The 26,950-nt window shown below is 40.1% G+C and overlaps 1 protein-coding gene across 1 annotated transcript in view; it reads right to left on the reverse strand.

Annotated features, from left to right (window-relative positions):
- The window catches only part of GPATCH8 (G-patch domain containing 8), an 89,678-nt gene extending 63,568 nt beyond the window's left edge, over window positions 1–26,110 (reverse strand). Inside the window, exons 1-2 of the mRNA XM_037494773.2 lie at window positions 26,015–26,110; window positions 5,620–5,694 (exon numbers count right to left, since the gene is read on the reverse strand). Coding sequence (XP_037350670.1) covers window positions 5,620–5,694; window positions 26,015–26,059 — 120 coding nt within the window. The 5' untranslated portion in view covers window positions 26,060–26,110. The remainder of the gene's footprint in view (window positions 1–5,619; window positions 5,695–26,014) is intronic.
- Between the last annotated feature and the right edge of the window lie 840 nt (window positions 26,111–26,950).

The raw sequence follows: 26,950 nt of genomic DNA on the forward strand, positions 1-26,950 counted from the left end.
CAATAGGCTTAAGGATAATGGGTAATACAAGGAAGGCACACCAAAATACGTTATAATAAAGTTGAACAAATCAGACTTGTCTACTTCTGAACTGATTAAAATGGTCACTGAATTTTCACTTTTATAAGAACAAGGAACTCAATAGACAGATTGTGAAAACAAGTCTCTGCTGTTTAGAATTATGATTCTGCCAATTATTCCAATGGATGTTACCTATAAAATAGTGAATTAAGTAATTTATAGCTCAAACAGCTAATTTAGACATAAAAGGGCACTAACTTACTTATAAAATAGCAACTATTTACTACTTCAGCCACTATAATAGTGACTAAAAAAACTTTCAGTTTTTGAGGGCCTCCCTGGTGGCGCAAGGGGTTAAGACACAATCTATGAAGCTATCCACAGCCACTGCAGCACAAGTTCTATCCCCAGCCAGGGAGATACCCACATGGCACAAGAGACCTCTCCTGACTCACCCGCTGCTCCCCTCAGCAGTGTATTTCAGTTAATCTGCCTGCTCTGTTCCCCACTCTGTCTCTGGTGAATCCTCTCACCCTCTCCCACCCCTATCCCCCATACACACACCCCTCTGGCCTGTATCCCAGTTCTTGTATGCATAAATAAATAAATCTTAAAAAAAAATCTTTCAGTTTTTGAAACAAAATATAAAACTTGGGGTTACTTATAACTTCATTTAACCAAAAACAGATGATTGGATTTTCCCTCTTTTTAACAGTGTGATTTATGACTAACAAAAAGACATCATGATAGTATTAGTTGTTTATAATTTTTTAATGATTTATTTATTTATACAAGAACAGGGGTACAGGCCAGATATGCGGGAGGATAAGAGGATCCACCATAGACAGAGTGGGGAACAGAACAGGCAGATTGACTGAAATACAATGCTGAGGGGAGCAGCGGGCAAGACAGGAGCAGTCTGCTCGCCATGTATCTCCACAGCCGGCGGGGATCGAACTGGCACTGCAGAGGCAGTGGACAGTTTCACAGGACTGCGCTCAACCGCCTGTGCCACCAGGGAGGCCCCAAGTTGTTTACAATTTAAATGCACATAGAAGAATTGCAGGGAAATACATAAACTATTAAAGCAACTGAACTCTGCCCAAGGGAAGTAGGCAAAAAACTAGTTTTCTACATGATTCATAAATAGTTTTCCACAATCTATTGTTAATTCTGTGCTCAAGATGCCAAAATGGTGGCAATGTGGTAATTTCTTTGGTCAGGCATGAATTTCTCCTTAATTTTGGTTAAATCATGAAGTGGAACTGAAAATACAAATTTTTTTCACCTAGACTATCTCAGATGATTTTTTTTTCCTAAAAAGAATTTCTATTTCTGAAATTAAATGCCACATTTTATCCTGTCCCTATTACATATGTGAGAATGGAAAGATCTTTGAAAGCAAGATGGATTAAAAACTACCAACATGCTGAAAACACAGTACCAGCAAAAAAACCAAAAAACTCATTATTAATTGCTTCATCCATTCTTCAACAATTTTTATCTATTAATTAAATTTCAAGTACGAAATTTTTCTTTGCTCCATGGAGCTATATACCACCACAGTTACAACAATCATTTTGGCAATAGCACCATCAATCTGTATAATGGGAGCCTGCCAAAACACAGATAAAATTTTACTTTATTGTATGGGGCTGATTCCAAGTTTTTATAACAGGAAATAGAATATAATGTCTCAAGAGAAAACTATACTTATGTTAGTGACTGGATTAATATCAATTCCATACTGAATTTCCTTTAGTTGACAGCCACACTCAATTTTACACCACTTAGCCCATTTTCAACAGTGACAAAAATGGTAAGTCTCTTGAGTGGATTGTAAGCTTTGCTGATTGTGTATTAAAGACTCTATAAGCAAAAATCAAATGCTACCAGGTGAACCCATGCAAACAAGTTGTAAAAATTCCCAAAACAAAAATCTAGAGCTCACTACAGATGATACAATGAAAACTAGAGAGAAAAGCCATATAGTAATGCTACACCATTCAGCTCCAAGAAGCACATTATTTATAGTGCAGTCCACATATGGTCACTGCTAAATGTCAAATCAGCAGACTTATAGAGTTACAGTTTGGAACTAGTGGAGTCCACAGATCTAAACAGATATGCAACATGACAAAATCCAGTACACAGATATTTCTAAATTCCTACATGAGCAAACTAAACATCGGTAACTGGAGTCTGAAAACTATGTTAATTTTTTAAAACTTCTTAGTTGATCTGACAACTATTTAAAACAGGATTTCAATAAGTCAGGGAGAACAAAACCAAATAATGGCTAATAAGTAGTCATACTTCCAACTGCAACAATGACAACATATTTTAAGTCTATGATGCAGACATTCTGTCTTCTCTAGCTTATAATCATTCTCCCATCTGATTTCTCATCTTCTATGGTGAAGGTCATAATGTATCACATATCCTTTATCACAACAACTAAATCTTGGAATTATATAGGAATCCTAGATTGGGCTATAAATTTAGAGCAGGTTTTATTTGCTTTCTAAATATTTTATCTTTATATATGTAGAGGTAATATATAAAATCTGGGACCTAAAAAGCTCATAAACAGAGATCCAAATTCAAGTCCCAGAGTTTTTTGTAATAAGGGTAAAATGTTAATACTTTCCATCTCCTCTTCAATTAAGTTAATCAACTTATCTGGCAATTCTCTCATAATTTTCTTAGAATGGTGATTTATTCTTGACCAGAATTTTCATTGAAGTTATTTGATTGGCTGAAATAAAGCAGGGAGGAATCAAACTTTACAAGATTATGAAATGCTTTTTAAATGCTGGATTTTGATGTGTTTTCAACATTTGCTGACTGAAACGGAAACTGTATCATCTCACTAACATATCAAGGTCTTAGACATTCACTAAAAACATAATGTGCTACTGTATCTGTGTATCTCATTTCCATCTTGACAGTTTGCAAAATTTACCCTATTACAAAACAAGATGACCTTAATCCTATGCTCACAATAATCTTTCACACAGGCATATTCTTGGCACAAACCTGTGCAGAGACTTCCAGGGTTACCAGCTGCTGATTACCTTTGTTTAAAAAAAAAAAAAAAAAAAAAAACTAAGCCTTTAGCTCCTGCAATGATCTGTAGACTCCCAAAGCTGCATATTTCCAGCCACTTTTGAGTTGCATGCTGTAGCAAAACAGTCAGCACCTCTCAATAGATATTGCTGCAGAGAAAGATTTTAATTCATATAGTCTCTTTCTGTGGATTAGAAGCAACACCATTTCCCCCTCAGAACAAGATGGCTCAATATAGCCAGCCATGTAATTACTACATACTTATTTGGTGGGCATTCCTTACATGCTAGGGGACGTCTTTTTCAGGTGGTAGGATTGCATACTACCTACACTGACGCCAATCATTTTAGGAGTTTCTTTTAAATTTTTCTTTTAAAAGTTTAAATTTATCACCAAATATTTGGTAACTGAAATAAAATCTCTCCCATTTTGTGTGTCCTGCTTCTTTCTCACACTATGTAGGCAATAAAGCTCCTCCTATCTAAATGACCACATCACAATAATGTATATATTTATGTGTTAAAGGAGTAAATTTCACTAGAATTATAATTAATATATCTCTATATATGCATGTATTTATAAAAAGAATTAAATATCCATTTTATATACTGTATCATTTGCTATTTTGTGGAGAAGATACCATTTAATAAAGAAGGCATGTATCAATTCCACTCTTACTGAGATTACTCAACAATGATTACTCAGAGTGTCTTCTGATGGTATTCTACCTATGATATTTACTGGAAAAAATTCTGGACAGTGTGAGAGGAGAAAGAGCATTAGTCTCACAAGCCAAAGAAATGGATTTTTTTTAAAAAACTTTAAAATAAAGCCCCCCCAAAAAAGGCTTAAAAATGTTAACTATCATTTCATTTAGTGCTCTAAAAGTTCCTTATTGAGTATAGTAATACTGAAAACTAGGCTGCAAATCTGGTCTAACTATAAATTTCCTGCTACTGGAAAGGTAGAGTACCTACAGAGGTATAGCTTGCATAAGAATACTAACCAACCATGTAACTTATTGGACCCCCATGGTTCTGGAGTCTTGCTTCTGACAGTTCTCTAGTTTTAAAAACTTTGACCCTCAGAAACATTTATATTGGAATAGAAAAATTATTTTTTCAAGTAAAAAATACTGATCTAGCTACCTTAATGATTTCACTGTAAAATTCCGCCTTGTGATAATTTCCAAGAAGGCAAAAACTTCAGGAATTTTTAACTAACTGGGCTTGGCATTTTATCCATATGTCAAAACACAAGACTGGGCTTTCAGCACAACATCAGCTGTGAATTCTCCCTCTGCAGCATTATCACATGCGTCATCAATTACTGCCATGCCTAAGTCTAGCATCATGCCAGCACATTAAGACAGAAGATACTATATGCAGTGTTCACTGGACCAGAAGAACAGAAATAAGAAGGGGAGGTGGGGGAGAAAGAAACCCTAGAGAAGAAAATAAAAAAAGGCAGACCGTGCAATACAAACCAGATCATGGCTGCTTAGCTAATATGGGCCAACTGCTGTGGAAGAAAAATGTCGAACACCCCAAGTTGTGTAAATTTCTGTAAACATCTAAACACACACACAAACACACACAACACCAACCTAATTAGGAACATAAATATATGTTGATCCTTTACTATGTTACAGCTTTGAAAATAAATGCTAAATTAAAATATCTGTGCTCTCTAAATTACCTTCTTTTCCTAAGGGAGAAGCAGCTAGTGTTTCTTAAAGGGGGAGAGGGGATCTTGACTGCTATAAAATTCCCTCTTTGATAATTTTTCACTCATGCTTTACCAATAACTCACTGAAACCCTTAGTGAAAATGTACACTCAAGCACAAATATTAAATATTGACAATACTGACAAGTTTAGACATTTTAACAACAGACTGTGTAATCTGAAAATAATGGACTTTTAAAAATGAAAGTAGTGTTCAAAAATAAAGTTTTTTTTTTTTTTTTAAATTAAGAGTCAGGAAAATAAACCTCATTGTTCTATTGTTTTGTATCAATATCCTAAACTAAAGCTGTGAAGAGATAGAATCAATTTTGACAAAAACCAGACATCTTTTAAGCTACAGAAAACAAAATTTACCATGTTTCACAAGAGTCTGGCAAATAAAATGTATTAGTCCTTAACTGTTCCTAGAGGAACAGTTGTGTTGCCCAGGAAAGGTGAAATAGTTTAAAGGATCAAAATACATTTTACTCCTTTATTAAATTTACCAAAAAAAAAAATCTAAACTTTAACTTGCTATCTTTAACAGAGCACCATTATGGGCCAAAATGATATTTTTCCACTAAAACTCTAAACTGTTTCTAGATATTTCAGATTGATTTCCCAAGATATTAAATACTAGGTTACATCCTAAACTCTATTTGATTACTGTAGGGCATGCAAGAAAATAGCTCTAATCTGTACTCTAAGTTATTAATAAGTTTAACTTCATTCACATCAAGTGTCACACGAACACTACCTAACTAACTAGGCTATGACCCAAAATTAAGTACTGATGATCTTACCGATTCTATAGGCTTGTCAAGTGACGCTTGTTCAATTTCCAGATGTCCTTCTTCATATTGATCAAAATGATTACCCTGAAAAAACAAGACTACAGTTATTTTTCAAAAGCATTAACTGTTGAAATTATTGACAACCTAATCAAACTAGGGGTTATTTTTAGCTTTTAATTCTTTTCAGTAAAAAAACTGAAACTGGGGCCTCCCCGGTGGCGCAGAGGTTGAACGCTGGGTTGCGAAGCTGCCCGCAGCCTCGGCAGCGCCGGTTCGATCCCCAGCTGCTCCCGGGCCACCGAAGGAGGGTCCCACATGGCGCGCAGACCTCTCCTGCCGCCCGCTGCTCCCCTCAGCAGTGTGCTTCGGTCCTTCTGCCTGCTCTGCTCCCCACTCTGGCTCTGGTGAATTCTCTCACCCTCCCGCGCTTCTGACTGTACCCAGTGCTTGTATAAATAATAAATAAATCTTTAAAAAAATAATAAAATAAAAAATAAAAAAAAAAAAAACTGAAACTGTACCACAAATCTAGACTTGTAAAAACCTATAAAAACAATTTATAAGGAATACAGACCTACTAATATGGATCTTCCTCTTAAAAGCAATGCTACAGCAATAAAACACTATCAACCATTTGAGAGATGAACTCTTTGCTTAAGCTGGCTTTATCAGGAAGATTACAGAATCTTAAAAATGAAGAGTCATACTGTGTTTTACTTTTCATAAAAGTAATATGGTACTCAATTTTTGATACTAAAGAAAATAAGTCATAATAATAGAATGCAAATATACTATTTGACGTTGGCAACACTGCTTTCAACTAAAACACTGAACTTTTTTTTAATTTTTTTAAATAATAAATTGTATTTTTATATTCCCCCATACAATTGCAAACCCCCCATTCTGACCCCAATCCCTCCCCTCCCAGCCCCCACCCCCCAAAAGTGTCTCTGGTTCATAGTTTTCTGTTGATTTTGATTTTCACTTTCTTATAGTTATTCATTTTCCTGGTCCCTTATTTAAGTTTTCTAGATTCCTGCTATGAGTGAGACCATCCGGTATTTTTCTTTTTCTTTTTGGCTTATTTCGCTGAGCATGATCCCTTCCAGAGCCATCCATGTTGCTGCAAATTGCATGTAAAACACTGAACTTTAAATCGTCAATTGCTAACTCCCAAGTTTCAAGGCATTCAAAAACACACCCTTTCAAAGTACGTCAAATGCAGCTATTCTTCAAATGATCTGTCTAGAAAGAGGCCTGAATAATGCCATATATTGGCCGTAATCAAGCAAGCTGTCACTGCAACTACAAGTCAAAACAGTTCAACTGATCAGTGTGGATAACTTAGGAGTTCTCTCTAAAATGCTTTTCTCTAACATCCCTGCTTCATTAGAAAGGAAGAGTTCATAATTTGGCTTTAAATCATATCAATTTTTTGTTACAAAATGTTTCTTGTTACAAAATGGAGGGCATGGGAGTCCTGACTTGACCTAAGTTAAAAGACTAAAGATAAAGACTTCAATCTAAACTAAATTAATCCAGTGCATGCAGTGGTATGATAAGCTGAATATTAGCCTAATTGAAAGTTACTTTGAGGGACCTCCCTGGTGGTGCAAGGGGTTAAGCATCAGCACTATGAAGCTATCTGCAGCCACTGGAGCACAAGTTCGATTCCCAGCCAGGAAAGTGACCCACATGGTGCAGCAGACCTCTCCTGTCTCTCCCGCTGCTCCCCTCAGCACTGCATTTCAGTCAATCTCTTGTTCTGGTGCCCATTCTGTCTCTGGTGAATCCTCTTACCCCCTACACCCCTGGCCTGACCCCCAGCTCTTATATGCATAAATAAATAAATCTACTTTTTTAAATCTTTAATAAATCTTTTTTTTAAAAGATTTATTTATTTATGCATACAAGAGCTGGGAATGCAGGCCAGAGTTGCAGGGGTGTGAGAGGATTCCCCAGAGACAGAGTGGGGAACAGAATAGGCAAACTGACTGAAATACACTGCTGAGGGGAGCAGCGGACAAGACAGGAGAGGTCTACCTCGCCATGTGGGTTGCTCCCTGGCAGGCCAGGGATTGAACTCATGCTGCCAAGGCTGTGGATTGCTTCAAAGTTCGGTGCTTTAACCCCTTGAGCCACCAGGGAGGCACAATAAATAAATCTTTTAAAAAAATAAAAAATAAGTTACCTTGCCTTTTCTTTCCCTTTTTTTTTTTTTTAAAGATTTATTTATTTATTTATTAATACAAGCACTGGGTACAGTCAGAAGTGCGGGAGGGTGAAAGAATTCACCAGAGTCAGAGCAGAGAGCAGAGCAGGCAGACTGATGAAGTACACTGCTGAGGGGAGCAGTGGGCGGCAGGAGAGGTCTGAGTGCCATGTGGGATCCTCACCTGGCAGCCGGGGATTGAACTGGCACTGCAGAGGCTACGGGCAGCTTCGCAACCCAGCACTCAACCACTGCACCACTGGGAAGGCCCACTTCCTTTTTTTTTTTAAGATTTATTTATTTATACAAGAACTGGGGTACAGTCAGAGGCAAGGGAGGGTAAGAGAATTCATCAGAGACAGAGCAGGGAGCAGAGCAGGCAGAAGGACCAAAGTACACTGCTGAGGGGAGCAGGGGGAGAGGCAGGAGAGGTCTGCTGCACCATGTGGGTTTCTCCCTGGCCAGCCAGGAATCCAACCCACGTTGCAGAGGCTGCGGACAGCTTCACAGCGCTGCACTCAACCCGCTGCGCCACTGGGGAGGCCCTACTTTGCCTTTTCAAGGTAAAATTTTAGCTGAATAAGTAAAACAATGACAAAGAGTTCTAAAATATAGTTTCCACACTGTACCATAAATATTAAATTACTTGCTTCCCTTACCAGACCCTGAAATCCTTCAAGGGCAAGAACTAAGCCTGTTTATAGCTTACAATCCTAAAACCTAATGTGATAGCTAAACATTAGAGAACAATTAGATACTAAAATTGTATTATTGTCATAAAAAAGGTCTGGAATTAGGTGATGGTTACAATGATAGTACAACAGTGTTAATATACGTAATACCACTGTAAACTTTAAAATAGTTAAAAAGGTAGATTTTGTGTATTTTGCCACAATAAAAATAAAGAAAAGGGCCTCCCTGGTGGCCTAGGGGTTAAATCTCAGCATTATCACCTCAAAGTCCTGAGCTCAATACCCCGCCTGGGCGCTGACCCACCCGGCACAGCAGACCTCTCCTGTCCTGCCTGCTGCTCCCCTTAGCAGTATATTTCAGTTAATCCACCTATTCTGTTCCCCAGCTCTTGTGTGCATAGATAAATAAAATAAATCTTGGGCCTCCCCTGGTGGCGCAGCACTTGAGTGCTAGGCTGCAAAGCTGCCCAAAGCCTCTGCAGTGCCAGTTCGATCCCCAGCTGCCGGCGTGGGTCCCACATGGCGCGAGACCTCTCCTGCCCGCCCGCTGCTCCCCTCAGCAGTGTAACTTCATCAATCTGCCTGTTCTGCTCCCCGCTCTGACTCTGGTGAATTCTCTCACCCTCCCGCACTTCTGACTGAACCCAGTGCTTGTATAAATAAATAAATAAAATCTTCAAAAAAAAAAAAAAACCTGTTACACTAACTGAGCAAATGATAGTCACTAATTTTCTGCCATTTACTAGGAACTTTTCTAGCATAGGACATATGGATGAAATAAAGAGTGCCTGGACTTAAAGCACTAAAGCCTTCAGAGAAAAAGGTGATCAGTAAATTACAATATAAATTCCATAACAAAGCTGTAAACAGAAAGTTGGGACTGCACAAGCCAGGAGTAGTGTCAGACAATTCTTCAAAGTAGAATTGAGCTGGATCTTAGTTAAGCTTAGGGGTGGGTGCAGGGGAGGATTATGGGGTCTCTCCCACTGAGGGAGTAGAGGGTACAAAGCTGGCTTTGTAAGGCACTGGAACTATTCTCTGATCTATTATTTACTCTCTGTGGTTCTAACAGAGGTTATTAAGAAACAGAGTGGTAAAATAAGATTTGCCTTTTAAAACTCCTTTTAGGATTTTTTTCTAAAGGTGGGGGGGGTAAACTTTTGGATAAGATCAAAAACAATAGCACTTTGGAGAAAATTGCCTTAAAGATCAGATAGCTCCTTCCTCAAAGAAAAAGTTAAGGGCTACGTTTGTTTGTTCGTCATTAAAATGGCCAAAGAAGATCTTCAGAACCTTTTCTTAAAACAAGTTCTCAAGATAATCAATATAGGATATGGTAATCAGTAGAATTTAGAGAATTTTTTATCATCCTTATTTTACAAATAAGAAAACTGATAGACTATCACAAACTCACAAAGGCTTCAGATTCTAAGTTCCATTTCTGCCACTATTTTATACTATACAAAATCCAAAGATAAAAAAATAACTGCCTCCATAATTCTGAAACAATATTCTCTATAGAAAGCAGAACTGGCAAAAAAAACTTCTAGTTATCCAACATTCCAGATGTTTTGAAGAACAATCTAACACAGATTTATTTAGGTATTTCTATTACCTGCTATTTCTGTTGCTGACAGAATAAAATCCTTGTCATTTAAAAAAAAAAAAAAAAAACTTCTAGTTATCACAAAAGACAAGGAAACAAGGAAGAAATAACAATGCAATCAATGTATAATCCTGGATGAAATCCTTGAACAGAAAAAGGAAATCAGTGGAAAAACTAGTATAATTCAAAGTAAGATATATGGGGCCTCCCCGGTGGCGCAGCGGTTGAGCGCTGGGTTGCGAAGCTGCCCGCAGCCTCTGCAGCACCGGTTCGATCCCCGGCTGCTCCCCGGCCACCGGAGGAGGGTCCCACATGGCGCGCAGACCTCTCCTGCCGCCCGCTGCTCCCCTCAGCAGTGTCCTTCGGTCCTTCTGCCTGCTCTGCTCCCCGTTCTGGCTCTGGTGAATTCTCTCACCCTCCCGCGCTTCTGACTGTACCCGGTGCTTCAATAAATAAATAAATATTAAATAAAATAAAATAAAATTATTAAAAAAAAAATATTATATCAAAATAAGATATATGGGGCCTCCCTCGTGGCAGAAGGGGTTGGGCACCGCACTATGAAGCAATCCGCAGCCTCTGCAGCATGAGTTCAATCCCCAGCCAGCCAGGGAGAAACCCACACGGCAAGGCAGACCTCTCCTGTCTCGCCCGCTGCTCTCCTCGGCAATGTGTTTCAGTCAGTCTGCCTGTTCTGTTTCCCACTCTGTCTCTGATAAGTCTCCCACCCCCCACATCTCTGGCCTGTACCCCAGCTCTTGTATGCATAAATAAATAAATCTTTAACAAAAAAAATAAGGTATATGGCTGAGTAAACATTAGTGTCAATGTTAATTTCCTAATGTTGACAATTATATCACGGTTATTATATGGCCATTGTAGTAGGAAAAGTTGGGTGAGCGGCTACCAAAGCTGCACTATTTTTTCTAAGACATATATTTATGCATACAAGAACGAGGGTACAGGCCAGAGGTGTGGGAGGTGAGAGGATTCACCAGAGAGAGTGGGGAGCAGAACAAGCAAACAGGAGAGGTCTGCCGGGCCATGTGGGTTTCACCCTGGCTGGCGGGGAATCTAACCAGCACTGCAGAGGCTGTGGACAGCTTCACAGTGCTGCGCTCAACCTGCTGCGCCACCGGGGAGGCCCTCCTCCCTTTGTCTTTTTGATTTTCTAGTACAACATTCAAAAAGGGCAGATGGACCCAAAAGTGTGAAAAGTAAGCCACATATTTAACCTCCTCAAAGACAACCGCCATTTCCAATTCCTCTAGGTTCCTTCAAAGATACACAATACACACAAGCATTCTCCACTCTGCCTTTCAGATAGCAGGCAAGCATGTTTTTCAGCACTTTGCTTTTTTTTCGCTTAGTAATATACTTTCAGATTATACCATAACTAAAAGATTTGTTTTTATTTTAAACTAATTAAAGATTTTTAGAATGGTTAAAAAATGGTACAGTTTTGGGCATCCTGGTGGTGTAAGGGGTTAAGATGCAACCTATGAAGCTATCTGCAGCCACTGTAGCACAAGTTCAATCCCCGGCCAGGGAGATACTGGCCAGGGAGATACTGACGTGGTGCAGCAGACCTCTCCTGATTTGCCCACTGCTCCCCTCAGCAGTGTATTTCAGTGGATCTGCCTGTTCTGTTCACCACTATCTCTGGTGAATCCTTTTACCCACCCTCCTCCCCCAGCATCTTTGGCCTGCACTCTAGCTCTTGTATGCATAAATAAATCTTTAAAACATAAAATAAAATGTGGTTTCAACCCCCCTAGGGCACAAACTGTAGTAGTAGAAGCAGCAGTAGGAGCAGTAGCAGTAGTGATGATGACAAATATTTTATTTCTCGCCCATCTTTCCATCATAAGATTTTTCAAGTCATTTTGATGACCTCAGGCTTATTAAAGATCATTCCTTCCAAAAATAGTCAGTATAGCATCTGATTATCTGAAGGACTCAGCAGGGATTTGAAGAGATTTTTTTCTGCTTTACCCTGATTTCAAAACCTCATTTAGAACTCTCAAATCCCGTTAGAGCTAGGATGATAATACAGGGTTATCATAAACACCAGGGCATTTTGAAAGAAAAGGGGAATGCTAATAGTAATTATACCAGGGCAAATTTCATAAATGAAATCTGGTCATCCCCTAATGAAAATTCACAGATCCTATGTTAGAGCATTCCTAAAATTTAGTTTTAATGATAACTGCTTGGAACACTTATTTACAATGTCTAAATCAAATACTCCTTTCCAAACATATCTGTTTTCAGAATTGAAATACTTGTTTATGCTGCTCAAAAAATTTAAGAATCAGTTTAAAAGGATCAGACCCCAGAAGCTATTTTACTTTTCTTAAACAAAAAGAGTTAAGAATTTTTATTTTTATTTTTTTAAACTTTTTTTAAAAGATTTATTTAATTATACAAGCACAGAGTACAGTGCGGGAGGGTGAGAGTTAAGAATTTTTAAATGTACACAACATATATACACAACCAGGATGACTTTCCCTCAACTGCTGAGGCGGGGAGGAGGGTGAAGGGGTAAAGAGGAGGGTGTTTTTCATTCCCTGAGGAATGCAAAATTACAAAATGAATAGAACCTGGCTGACCTGCATGTCACTCTACTTCCAAGCACAGGCAAATGTGGAAACTATTATAAATTTAGCTGTGCTGATCATTTAAATATAAATAGACAGGGCCTCCAGCCTCTGTAGTGCGGGTTCGATCCCGGATGCCCACATGGCGTGGCAGACCTCTCCTGTCTCACCGGCTGTTCCCCTCAGCAGTGCTTCCGTTTTGTCTGCCTGTTCTGTTCCCCCGCTCTTTCTCTGGTGAATTCTCTCACCCTCCCGCGACTCTGGCCTGTACCCCAGTTCTTGTATAAATAAATAAATCTTTTTTAAAAATAAAAAATAAATATAAGCAGACAGGGAATGCCCTAAATTTATCCATGAGTGGAATCTTATTTGCTAACCTGTGCTGATTATGGCATCCACATAGTCCCACTGTTTTTCCCATGATAACTAGAGAGTAATTAGTAGGGTGAAATGACAACCAAACGAGGAAACTATCAGGACAGTGCTTTGAAGATCATAAGCAACATCTCATATTCTCAAATAGTAAAACACAGTATTTAAGATTCGTATTCTTTCATTCCTCCTAGAACTATCAAAAGTATAATTACAAAAAAAATTAATGAAAAATATTAATCATAGTCAACAAAGTTGGCAGATCCAAAGATTCTGAGACATAGTTAAATTATTAGCATATGGATTATACAGACTATACAAAGTTTTAAATCCTGTCTAACTTTTCCCATCTAGTCTTCTTGGTATGAGCCATTTTTAAAGTAGTTTTATCTTTGGCAGTATACTGTACCACTCATGTTAGCCCTATCTTTTAGCCCCTCACTCTATTAAGATGAATATTGTTAAGCTATTAAGAGTTATCCCTGCCTTTCTCTGCTCCAAATTTCTTCAATCAAAATTTATCATTTGCAAGGCACTGACCATTATTCTCTTAGAGACTGTCAACTGTCACTAAGCAGATATTTTAATTGTATCCCTACCTCACAATACAAGCAACATAATTTGAACTTTATAAATTCAAAACTTGGGCCTCCCCTGGTGGTGCAGCAGTTGAGCGCTGGGCTGCAAAGCTGCCCGCAGCCTCTGCAGCACTGGTTCCATCCCCAGCCACCGGCAAGGGTCCCACCTGGCGCGCAGACCTTTCCTGCTGTGCCCACTGCTCCCCTCAGCAATGTATTTCGTCGGTCTGCCTGTTCTGTTCCCTGCTCTGGTGAATTCTCTCACCCTCCCACACTTCTGACTGTGCCCAGTGCTTGCATAGATATAGATAGATAGATAGATTGATTGATAGATAGATAATCAGGCAATGAAGAAATAAAAAAATAATAATAAATTCAAAACTTATGATGTCTTGCCATGCACAAAAAAGGTCTGGTACACAGAGCCAAACAGGATAGCTTCACATTCCGTCAATGAGCAAACCTAATCCTCCTCTCTCACCAAATTTGAAGGGGAGAACATTTTTGTCTCCCTCGCCCCTACACATTCAAGCTAAGCTAATTCTAGAACTATCCTAAACAATTCAGAAAGAACATGCCTCAGAAGGAAAAGCCTATACAAAAAGAAATGGACATTCTGGAAGGTTACATGTATCCCTTTGTTGCTACACTTAAAATTTATTTTAATTTTTAAAATGGAGAGAACCACCACTGTGATCAACACCTCAAATCTCCCAATCCTTCACTATTGTTTTCATAATTGCATAGTCTGATTTGCAATGACTTCTAGTACATGAGTATGAAAACTAAATATCCCTTCAGATATACAAGAATCAATCATTACCATTTGTTAGCTGTATAACCTTGGGTAAATTACCAAACCTCTCTCTAGGCCTATCCTTGTTTCCCCAGTTGTAAAATCCAAATTATTACACTATAGTATTGTTGCATAGATTGTGAGGTTTAAAAAGGTACAAAGTAATCAATTACTATTTTAAAGCACTGCTGAGACCAGAATAAATTCACTTACTAAATTTAATTCTATGCAAATTGGTAGGAAAGATAATTGGTTAGCAATCTCAGCAAATAACTAAGAACTTGAAAACACATTACACTGGATCAAGGATTTGTGCATATCACACACTCATCTAAAAATACACAAACATGGGCCTCCCTGGTGGCGCAAGGGGTTAAGCACAGCACTATGAAGCAATCCGCAGCCTCTGCAGTGCGAGTTCGATCCCCAGTCAGCCAGGGAGCAACCCACATGGTGAAGCAGACCTCTTCTGACTCACCTGCTGCTCCCCTCAGCAGTGTGTTTCAGTCTGCCTGTTCTGTTTCCCACTCTGTCTCTGGTGATCCTCTCACCCCCCGCATCTCTGGCCTGTACCCCAGCTCTCGTATGCATAAATAAATCAATCTTAAAAATAAATAAAAATACACAAACATCTGTTAGACATATCAAATTTTCTGGGTAATTTGTCTAGAATGAGAAAGTACTCCAAAAAAAGTACTACATTAAAAACTAGTAACAAATCCCACAGGAGAAATCAACCTTTTCCCAAAATGCATACAAAAATACAGCAAACATTGCTTAGGCATTCAAAAAGGTAGGAAGACAGTAGTTAGGAATTCCTATGGGACTCATAGTAATGTATATATTTCTTTAACAACTGACCGATATGATAGATCTCTAGTCAAATATTTTGACAAAAATTCTGCACTGATTCACAGAAAACCAAGTATTTACAATGTATCACACAAAAGGAAAGAAATTCAACTAAAAGCCAATCACCACAGGTAAATTTGTTAACAGAGAAGTTTTCACATTTGTCCTGCACTTGGAAGCAGAATTATATTATACTGCACATATAAATAACAATCAGCAACCCCAGGAAAAGTTACATCTTAGGAGAGATCAAGTTTCAAAGTTGAGTTTACAATGTGCCCTCAATTTCTCGAAGACTCAGTTTCCACATCTATAAAATGTAAGATACCACCACCTGTTTTGGATGGTTACTTAAATAAGTATCTCCAAAATGCCTTGGCACAGGGTCTGGCATGTAATACATGGTCAACTAGTACTTAATGCAGTAGTGGTTAAGGCTAGGTTTATAGTACCCTATTTTCTCAGTGTCCAGTAGAAATACCATTCTCCTCTCCCATGGAACGGATGAATAAAATGGATTGGTTTTGTTTTTTTAATGATGCCTTATGCTTGGAAGTGGAATAGAATTATCTGTTAGACATCTACATTAATGAAAAGACCAGCAAGAAGTCATAAATAACCAATTAAACTTATACCACCAAAATATTTAATGATCAACCTACTATTATTTCATACCAGTCACTTGACTAGCAGAAAATGCAGTCATGTTAAAAAGAAAGAATTTTTTCTTTCTGTAGACAATAAAACCCTCATCTCCAAAAGAGGCTAATCTATATACCACAGCAAAAGAACACTACAAGAGGAATCAGAAGATAAAAGTTCAAAATCAGCTCTGTACTGGGCAAAATAATTTATCTGGACCCAATTTCTTTATCTGCAGTTACCACCTACCTATTCTATTTACCTAAGTTACTGGAAGAATCAGACAAGAATGTATATAAGGATACTTATTAAACCATGATAGTATACAACTAATCAATATTACTATCTTAATGTCCAGATTAGATGATGATGTAACATCCTGGTGCTCAGTTATTTAACTTTCTTTCCTATAATGATCTTGTCCTCCTTCTACGTTGGCCATTTCACCCTCATAACCTCTATTTTGGACACTGTACTCCTCAACCACCATCTTCTATCTTTTTCAGTTCATTTACTCCAGTACTCCCACTCCAACAATTCTCGAACCCCACCAGAACCTAAAATTCATTGATTCAATTTTTCAATAGATCCTTCGGCTCTCCACCCCAAACAAAAGTCTTCACTTATCTCTCCACCAAGCTTTAAATCACAAGGTCCATTATGATAATCACCCCCTTGTATACACCTTCTACTTGCCTCCATCACATTAACACTGGTTTAATGGAACCTAGTTATCACAGTTTTAATCGCAAATACAGGACCTCCCTGGTGGCACAGTGGGTTGGAACACAACCTATGAAGCTGACCGCAGCCACTGCAGCATGAGTTCGATCCCCGTCCAGGGAGCTACCCACATTGCTCCCCTCAGCAGTGTATTTCAGTCATTCCGCCTGTTCTGTTCCCCACTCTGTCTCTAATGAATCCTCTCGCCCCGCCCCCATGCTTCTGGCCTGTACCCCAGTTCTTGTAGGCATAAATCTTTAAAAAAATTAATCGCAAATACAGCACATCTAATACAACTATATCTAAATGAATGTTACTGTTTTAAGAACTGCTTTGATGTATATCCTCCTGCTTAAACACCTTAAGTAGCTGGTACAGTTATGCTCAGAGCATTTAAATAAAATTTTGGAGCCCTAGCTTTCATTTTCCCCCATGCCCAATTATCCTAAAAAAAAAAAAATTTTTTTTTTGAAAGATTTATTTATTTATGCATACAAGAAGTGGGGTACAGACCAGAGGTGTGGAGAGTGAGAGGATTCATCAGAGACAGAGTGGGGAGCAGAACAGGCAGACTGACTGAAACACACAGCTGAAGGGAGTAGTGGGCGAGTCAGGAGAGGTCTGCTGCACCACCTGGGTAGCTCCCTGGCTGGGGCTCGAACTTCTGCAGTGGCTGCGGAGAGCGTCATAGGTTGTGTGTTAACCCCTTGCACCACCAGGGAGGCCCCTTAAAAAAACAAATTCTGCTCATACCTCTATGCTTTTACCCTGCTTTTTTTCTCCATCAGAATATCCTTCCATTATTTTCAAGAATGCAATCCCATATTTCAAGATCCAGCTTAAATGTTAACTTCCACATAAAGGTAGACCCAGTCACCTCACCTGCAGCATTCTCTCCTTCCTGAGTGTTTTGTATTTATTGACTATACTGCTCATCTGATAATCATGCTGGTCCTATGAGTAATAAACTATTATGACTTTCGTTATCCCTCCATGTAAAACAAAAATTCTTTAAAAACTACCACATATTAGGGGCCTTCCTGGTAGCGCAAGGGGTTAGGTCTCGCACTATGAAGCTATTGGCAGCCACTACAGCTCGAGTTCAATTCCTGGCCAGGGAGCTGGCCCATATGGTGCAGCAGACCTCTCCTATCTCACCTGCACTTCCCCTCAGCACTGTATTTCAGTCAATCTGACTGTCTGCTCTCCACTCTGTTTCTGGTAAATCCTCTCACCGCCCCCCCCCCACCTCTGGTCTACATCCCAGTTCTTGCATGCATAAACAAATAAATCTTTAAAAGAAAAAAAAAAGCACATATTAACCAATTTCCCCCACAGATATACTCATATACATACATCTTACTATAAACATTATTCAAATACTGTTTCATTTAACTATCTTTTCAAAAATTAATTTATATTCTAGCAAGTGTCCTCAAGGTAAATATACCCTGGTATCTCTTGTGCAGACTACCCTCAAGTAATATTACACCAGGGCCTCCCCAGTGGCGCAGCAGTTGAGCACTGGGTTGCGAAGCTGCCCGCAGCCTCTGCAGCACCGGTTCGATCCCCGGCCACTGGGCGAGGGTCCCACATGGCGCACAGACCTCTCCTACCGCCCACTGCTCCCCTCAGTAGTGTACTTCGGTCCTTCTGCCTGCTCTGCTCCCTGCTCTGGTTCTGGTGAATTCTCTCACCCTCCCGCGCTTCTGACTGTACCCAGTGCTTGTATAAATAAATAAATTAATTTTTTAAAAAAAAGTATTATTACACCAATTAAATTCCTTACCAATCTGCTATTTCTTTTAAGGTACCTCATAATGTTACTAATAGCAATAAGGGAAATTACTGACACCGCAGCATATAATCCATAATTTTAAATTTCTTCTAGCGTATCAAATTGACTTCTTGATTTCTGATCAGTACTGTTTTTAAAAAGGGTGAATAACTAAGTTTATCTTCCTTCATTAGCCCTGAAAAAAATGTTAGATGAGGCATCAGATAGAAATACTGATTTTTTTCAATAATCATTTAAAGTATCACTCACAAAAATGGTCAATAACTTTTTTTCTATTACAACTTTAAAACTGGAGGAGCCTTCCTGGTGGCTCAGGGGGTTAAGTGCAGAGCTCTGAGGCTGTCTGCAGCCTCTGCAGCACGAGTTCAATCCCTGGCCAGGGAGCAACCCACATGGAGCAGCAGGCCTCTCCTGGCTCGCCCACTGCTCCCCTCAGCAGTGTATTTCAGTCTGCCTGTTCTGTTTCTCACTCTGTCTCCAGTGGATCCTCTCACCTCCCATGCCTCTGGCCTGTACCCCAGTTCTTGTATGCATGGATAAATAAATTAAAAAAAAAAAAAAAAAAACTTTAAACCTGGAAAGCTGTTTTGTATTCCAATTCTGTAAAACAGATAAGATGAACTTCCTCTTTGAATCAATGTAATTGCCAAAGATGACAACAAATAATTGGAACCTCATGAGATGAGACCAAATGTAGTATTACAAAGATATTTTCCAGTTGCTGACTAACACATGATTTATCACACCTGAACATTCTTGTCAGTAAAAAAGGAATTAAGGGGGCCTCCCTGGTGGCACAAGGGGTTAATATGCAGCACTATGAAACTATACGTAGCCTCTGCAGCAAGAAAGAGTTCAATCCCAGGCTGGCCAGGGAGCTACCCACATGGCGCAGCAGACCGCTCCTGTTTCGCCTGCTGCTCCCCTCAGCTGTGTATTTCAGTCGATCCACCTGTACTACTCCCCACTCTGTCTCTGGTGAATCCTCTCACCCCCCGCACCTCTGGTCTGTACCCCAGTTATTGTATGCATAAATAATTTTTTTTTTAATTTTTTTTAATGGAGGCATGTTTTATTTATTTATTTGTTTGTTTTGTTTATACATACACTGGGTACAGTCAGAAGCGCGAGAGGGTGAGAGAATTCACCAGAGCCAGAGCAGGGAGCAGAGCAGGCAGAAGGACCGAAATACACTGCTGGGGGGAGCAGCGGGCAGCAGGAGAGGTCTGCGCGCCATGTGGGACCCTCCTCCAGTGGCCGGGGAGCAGCAGGGGATCGAACCGGCGCCGGCATAGGCCGTGGGCAGCTTCGCAACCCAGCGCTCAACCGTTCCGCCACCGGGGAGGCCCCATGCATAAATAATTTTTTAATTAAAAAAAAAAAAGGAATTAAGGCAAGGAACAGGAAACTCCTGTTTAAGATCCTAACTTTTATTCCTTACTTTCCATAGCACTTACTAAAACTTTACATGCTATTAACCTATGTACAATACCAAAGCAACTTTAGTACTTTTCTTCCATACATTAAATTTGATAATACTAACTGTATTTGTTAACGCTCAAAGAAATCATTCAATCTAAGTGAGATAATACAGTATATTCTTACAGTCTCGTCCTATTTAAATTTTTCATTGTCTAATATAACATGCATTAAGCACATCTGGTTAGACTTCTATAGTTAAATGGACAATTCACTTTTTATAATTGGAAAATCATTACATCTTCTGGTATTCACTGCAATATCAAATCAATGACTTCTTTCAGTATTTGTGGTGGTCATTTGTAATTCACTTGGTAATTACCATGAGTCAGCTTTCACTTAATACTAAATGGCAATGCTAATAAGAAAATTAATGCCAGACATACAAGCAAGTTGTTTCAGAGACATACCAAGTTGTTTCAGAGAAGGATTTTTAAACAGAATTTAATAATTGGATGTCTACCTGAAGCTGGAATCCATTTTCACTAATAAAGTATTAAAAAATTACTAAGTCACAATAACAAAGATAAAATCTCTATGCAGATTTCAATCAGTAATTCAAAAATCTCAGGAACTTTTACTACTCCTTTTCAGAAAATGGCCACCCTTACCACAAGTTACCACTTTACCACCACAAGAAAACATTTTTCTTCATTTTATCATTTACCCAGATAAAAGGTCTATGAAAACATATCTCAGCCATGAAGCAGCACAAGCAGGATACTAATTATATATATTTGAAAATACTTAATACACAGATTTTCATTCTGGTTATATAACATAAAGACCTGAGAAAAATGTCAGAAAAGAACACCTCTGCAGTACCTTAATGAGAATTACATGAAAGCTAAGAATACAACAGGGAAACTTTTTTCCCCTGTAATTTTGATGGCACTGAAACTGCCCTGTAATATTCAGCTTATATTTGTTTCTTCTAGGTCTCTCATGCCTACTTTCAAAACAAATAAGTACGGGGGGCCTCCCTGAGGGCCTACAGGTTAAGCCTCAGTGCTACCGCCACGAAGGCCCACCACAGCCACCTGGGTTCAATCCCCAGCCAGGAAGCTGACCCACATGGCGCAGCAGACCTCTCCTGTCTTGCTTGCTGCTCCCCTCAGCAGTGTATTTTCAGTAGATCTGCCTGTTCTATTCCCCACTGTCTCTGGTGAACTCTCTCACCTCCCCCACCTCTGGCCTGTACCCCAGTTCTTCTACACAAAAATAAATAAAAATGTTAAAAAAGAAAACAAGTGGGTCTCCCTTGTGGTGCAAGGGGTTAAGTCGCAGCACTATGAAGCTACTGCAGCTACTGCAGCACACATTCGATCCCCAGCCAGCCAGGGAGCTGGCCCACATGGTGCAGCAGACCTCTCCTGCCTTGCCCGCTGCTCCCCTCAGCAGTGTATTTCATTCAATCTGCCTGTTCTGCTCCCCACTCTGTCTCTGGAGAATCCTCTCACCCCCCACACCTCTGGCCTGTACCCCAGCTCTTGTATGTATAAAAAAACAAAAAACAAAAAACAAGCATATCATCACATCCAGCCCTACGTTCACAGTTCTTGCCAACCCCATTCTTCCTCCACTCCAACTTCTGTCTTCTCTGGGATGTAACAGATATGCACTACATTTTTAAAGTGTCTTTTGCCAAGACCAATAAAGAACCTGCCTCCCTCATACAGCTCTCACTTTGGTCACTGTTGAACCCCTGAGAATTACTAACCAGTGATATCACATATGTTAATAACCATGCCAATTCATCATAAATATTTTGAAATTTGTACGACCTTAGTTCCAATCCTTTCCACCTCTCAAAATAGGTATAGGAAAGAGATTAGTAATGATTTTGCATAAGTTTCAGTATCCCACGCAAAGCTGATACTGATTTTCATAACTAGTGGCATCTCTTCCAGATGATGGGAGAGAAACCCAGGAAACAGAGATTAGAACACTTGCCCATGTGTCATCTCTGGCACGTCTGCATCAGAATGCTAACTCAGTTACATAGTACATTACAGAAAATATGCCTGTTAGTTAAATATTTTAAAACTATAAACCTCCTTAATAGTTTCAATAATCAGCTGAAGGTCACATCATAGTATCATATATGAAACATAAAGAGGAATTCTACAAACATGACATAAAATTAAATAAATATACAACTTGCTTATAGTTATGTACCATTATCACTTATATAGGTTATAGAAAATTCTTGGGTAATTTTTATATTTTTACTAAAACCTTTACGATAACATCTTTCATTATTTTATTACTCATGCTTTATTTTCATAGTTCCTTTTCATCAGAAATTTAATGCAGAGGAACATATAAAAACAGGAGGAATGAGTCCACTTTAAATCATCAGTCCTCTGTACTTACAGACACTAAAGAACATTTTCTCACTGGCATTCAGCTGCATCATCATTAATAACTGCGCAGCCACTAAATGCTAAGCAGTATATCTTAACACCCCATAGCTGTACACTACTGTACAAAAACTTTCTTTAGTAAACCTGTAATTCGGTGTTGAATGCATCTGTATTTTAAATTATCCGATATATTTTTCCTTTATTTGTACAACATTTTACTCTGTAAACAAATATACTTTAATATGGTAAATGTAGACAGAAATCAAGTCTCATTCAGAAACTGAGGTCAGATTCTTAAAAGTAGTTTAAACTCTTAAAACATCAAAAAAAAAAAAATACATTGGCTTAGGTTACAAAGATTTCCAAAGATAAAATACCACTTAAAAAGGCTACACAAAAGAACCCTAGACTAAAACAATAGTTAACAATATATCCACTATGCCACAATGTAATTTATCATTGTCAGAAGCCTCCCTAGAAACCTTTGAGAGACCTACCAGAAACAGATCTGGAGGAAACAGAACAAAGTAAAAGCTGTAATTGTATCACCCCTCTAAAAGCTCATTTATTCTTTGTGACCTGTAAGTTTATTCTCTGTATTTGATGACTCAGTTATACTACAGCTATGTGAAATACATAATTGCCAGTAGAGATAACGGTTCAAAAGTCAAAAAGCCAGAGTCTGAATTCAGGATCTGCCATTTACCAGCTGTTGACCAGGTTATTTCTCTGTGCCTCAGCTGCCTCATTTAAAAACAGTATATACCTCATAGAGTTATTGTCAAAGTTATGAGACAATACATGTAAAGTCCAGAAATAGCCTTTTGTTATTATAGTGAAATTAGCAATTTTTTAAAATATTTGTCCTTGATAATTATTCTTTATATTCATAAATGCTTCAAGAGGAATGCCACAGTTAAACTCTTCACTACATAAAACACCTCTGGAAGTTTAGATATTCACAAAATTTAATAGTGACTCCACCGCCAACTCCATACTAAATTCAAGGGACAACATTCAAACTCTCCCAAATCTGCACTTGATGATAAACTGGCAGAGAGCGGAATTTAACGATTCCAAGCGATCTTGCGAAATCAAATGCAAAGAAAATGACAGTCACCTAGAATTTACCAAAGATGCACAGAAAAATTTCCAGAGCTATAAGATCTATTTAAAGCAACAGGATATAAGCACTGTTTGGAGACCTACTTTGGATTTGTTTTACAGTGTACTCAGTGGCTTCACCTTGTTTATCACCTAAAATCTTAGAAGGAGATTTTGAATAACCTGACCTTGAAAAATGTTTCAGATACATTATACTCTGGAACATTCTAGTACATTTTCTTTCCAGTAACGTTAAATCAAAAAATATCATTAATGAAATGATATTTTCCCTTTATTTAAACATCCAGGAAAAAATGCCACTCTAAGTATTTTAATGAATCTTTTTAAGAAATGTCAGCACATTCACAAAAGTTTTAATATCTTGTAATTGTCTAAAAGGTTTCCATTTCCAATATCCTATTTACCCATGATGCTAGGGATCTGAATTTAAAAAAAAAGTCCTGACTGACCCCAAACAGCAAGAGTTAGTTATTCCAATATAAAAGCAGGAAATAAATTTAAAATATGTAGTACTTAAAAGGACTACCAGGCAACTAAAAGCAGATTTTTATGTAAACCCCACCAAAGCATCAGAAGAGAAAGTCATCTTACTTGAAAAGGTAGAAGCTTAACATCAGTTTTCTCAGGTGGCATCATTCATACTCAACTATCCAATTTTCTTTCTTTTTTTTTTAAAGATTTATTTATTTATGCATACAAGAGCTGGGGTACAGGCCAGAGGTGTGGGGGTGAGTGGGTGAGAGGATTCACCAGAGACAGAGTGGGGAACAGAACAGGCAGACTGACCGAAATACACTGCTGAGGCGAGCTGCGGGCGACTCAGGAGAGGTCTGCTGTGCCATGTGGGTTGCTCCCTGGCAGGTGGAGGGGCGAATTCATACTGCAGAGACTGCGGACTCCTTCACAGGTTGCGTCTTAACCCCTTACGCCAGCAGGGAGGCCCTATACAGTTTTCAAAATCTTCTTTCAAGACCCTGCAATCCTGTTTGGCTTTGTTTAAAGCTGAAATTCGGAGGTTAAGTCATTTTCCCTCCAGACTAAAAAGTCTGTATTATCTATTTTGAATTTTATTAGGTCACCTTGAAATTCTCTCTGGAAAGCACTTGGAGGTTTTAGTCATCAACATGTCTAAAATATTACCAATAATGCCCACACTTTGCAGCCAACTCATGTTTTCTGGTCCTCGCTAAAAACAACAAAACAACCCACAACTTTTTCGAGGGTTCAAAGGGGTTCAACTTCTCTGGACCTGGTTATCTTAAACACCTTGAGATCCTGTATTGCGCTGCAGCTGAACAGCAGGCGCATGATCACAAGGCTTTTCAACAGCCCCCAGATTCCTTACTGCTGCAAAACTTCTCATACGCGTTCTACACACTAGACTGTCAACAGGGCTGGATTAACTGCTTTACCTGTTTATTTACCGACCCAGTCATCCCGGGAGTTTAAGCCCTTCAACCCGCCTTCCCCAGCATCGCAGAGGTATCCCCGTGGTACTTTGCGGAAGCTCGACAGCGGAGTAAAAACTTGACTTTTGCTCATTCCCTGACCCAAATTGCTGTTGCCAGGATATGCGGTAGTAATGCAGTGGCTTGAGACGGAGAATGTATTTTACAATCGAAATGTTTCTACTATAAAGCCCTTTTAGTCTCCCAGATTTCTGCGGCAAGTGTTGACAGGAAGGCATTTTAAAGAGCGAGAAGATGAGTTATCCTAATTTGGTCTTTATCCCCTCCCCCCCCCCCCATGTTTGCCATTACAAGGACGTTTTTCCTTAAATTTGCAGCTGAAGAAAGAAAAATCTTTCTCCGTTACCAAAGGGATGACCATTTTGGCACTAGTTAGCACACGCTTGGAAAGTCCACTAATCACTATGCTTCTTATCAATCTTCTTTCGAGGGAGGATTTGGGGTTAAGCTTACACAGACCACGGTCCTGTAACTTACGGGTTTCCAAGCCCAATTAAGTGCCTAATAACAACAGCAACATTTACACCCGGGGGAAATCTCAACGTCTGACTGACTAAGCAAGAAGGCGTGTGAGAGCTAAAGCACCCTCTGCTAGACTAGGAGATGGAAACACAGACAATGAAAGAGGTTTATTTATTATAGGGAGGAAAGGGGGAGCAGAACCCCAAAAAGCCGTGCCAGCGAAATCCGGGAGACCCGGAGTCCCGGACCCGGCGACACCAGTCCCGCGCCCTCCCAACCCAATCCTTCCCACCCTGGGGGCCAGTAGTGAGTCTCCACGGGCCGGGCAGACTCGAGGGGCGCACGCAGCCCCCCTCAGCCGCCAGGGACTTGGGCTTCCGCTTTCGGAAACCCAGAAAGACCGAAGCCGCCAACCCGGCCGCTTGAGTTGAAGACGCAAGAGAACAGGGGATGAAGGGAGATGCGGCCTCGCCTTGAGCTGGGAGGCCCCGGGAGGAATCGGAGGCGGGCGAAGAGCGAGCCGGTCCGTAAGCCCGAGCAGAGCCTGGAAGGAAAAAGAGCTGGGCGCGGGGGAAGAGGCGGTCCCGGCTCGCCAGCGCCGTCCCCGGATCCTCGGCGACGCCCGTGTTTACCTGAAAGTCTCGGTCCTCGTTGAAGCGGGAGAAGCGGTCCGCCATTTTGCCGCCTTCACTCCTCTCAGGACGACGCTCTCCGGTTCGCTCCTTCCCTCCGCGACACCCGCCCCCTCGCTCCCCTCCCCTGTTCCCCGCCTACTCCCACGCCCACCCGGCGCGCGCAAGCGAGGGAGAAAGGAGGCGAGAAAGCGCGTCCTGACCGGAGCACCGCCGGCGCAGGCGCCTTTCAGCCCTGGAGGCGGAACCTGCCCTCGCGTCTCGGCTCCGCGCGCGGCCCAGAGCGACCCCGACGGGCGCGCCTGCGCAGTCGCCCGGAGGCCCGCGAGCGCTTCCGGGGAGAAAGGTCAAGGGGCCGCGGTGCGCCGGGGTCCGGGTGTTTTTCCCCTGCCCGCTTCCCCGAGTCTGCTGTTTTATTTTATTCTTTTGATTCATGTGTGTGAAAAGCCCATCCTCTGCTTTATTCACCGAATAACGGCATAATGTGTCGGTGGAAAGCGCGGATTGTAGGGCCAGATGACGTCGTTTTGCATCCCGGTTTTCCCGGTGGATGAAAGAGTGATTGAGCCAAGAAGGTTACCTCGCTCCTAAATTTACAGTCCTATAAGACACACAAAATGCATCCCTACATTCGTAATGTAACTACGTCATTTTACATATTAACGAATGTTGGGGGAAAAAAACAAACCCGGGTGCAGTGGTGAGAGGGATGTTCTCTGAACAGACCGTTGACCCAAGGGTAGCTGGGGAGACTGCAGCCTTGGGGCGGCGGGACGTGGGAACCAAAGGTCCAGTGACTGCCAAGAAATTGGCATTTTCAAGCAATCTCTTGAGAGTATTTCTTGGGGACCAACGTTGATCCGAATCAACTGAAGTTCCCTGAGCTTCAGTTTCCTTTTTATAAAATAAATTGAATTTGGGGAGTCTCTACTCTTT

Source organism: Talpa occidentalis, unplaced genomic scaffold, assembly GCF_014898055.3.
Source record: "Talpa occidentalis isolate TD23 unplaced genomic scaffold, MPIMG_talOcc4v2.1 talOcc4.7, whole genome shotgun sequence".
Lineage (NCBI taxonomy): Eukaryota > Metazoa > Chordata > Mammalia > Eulipotyphla > Talpidae > Talpa > Talpa occidentalis.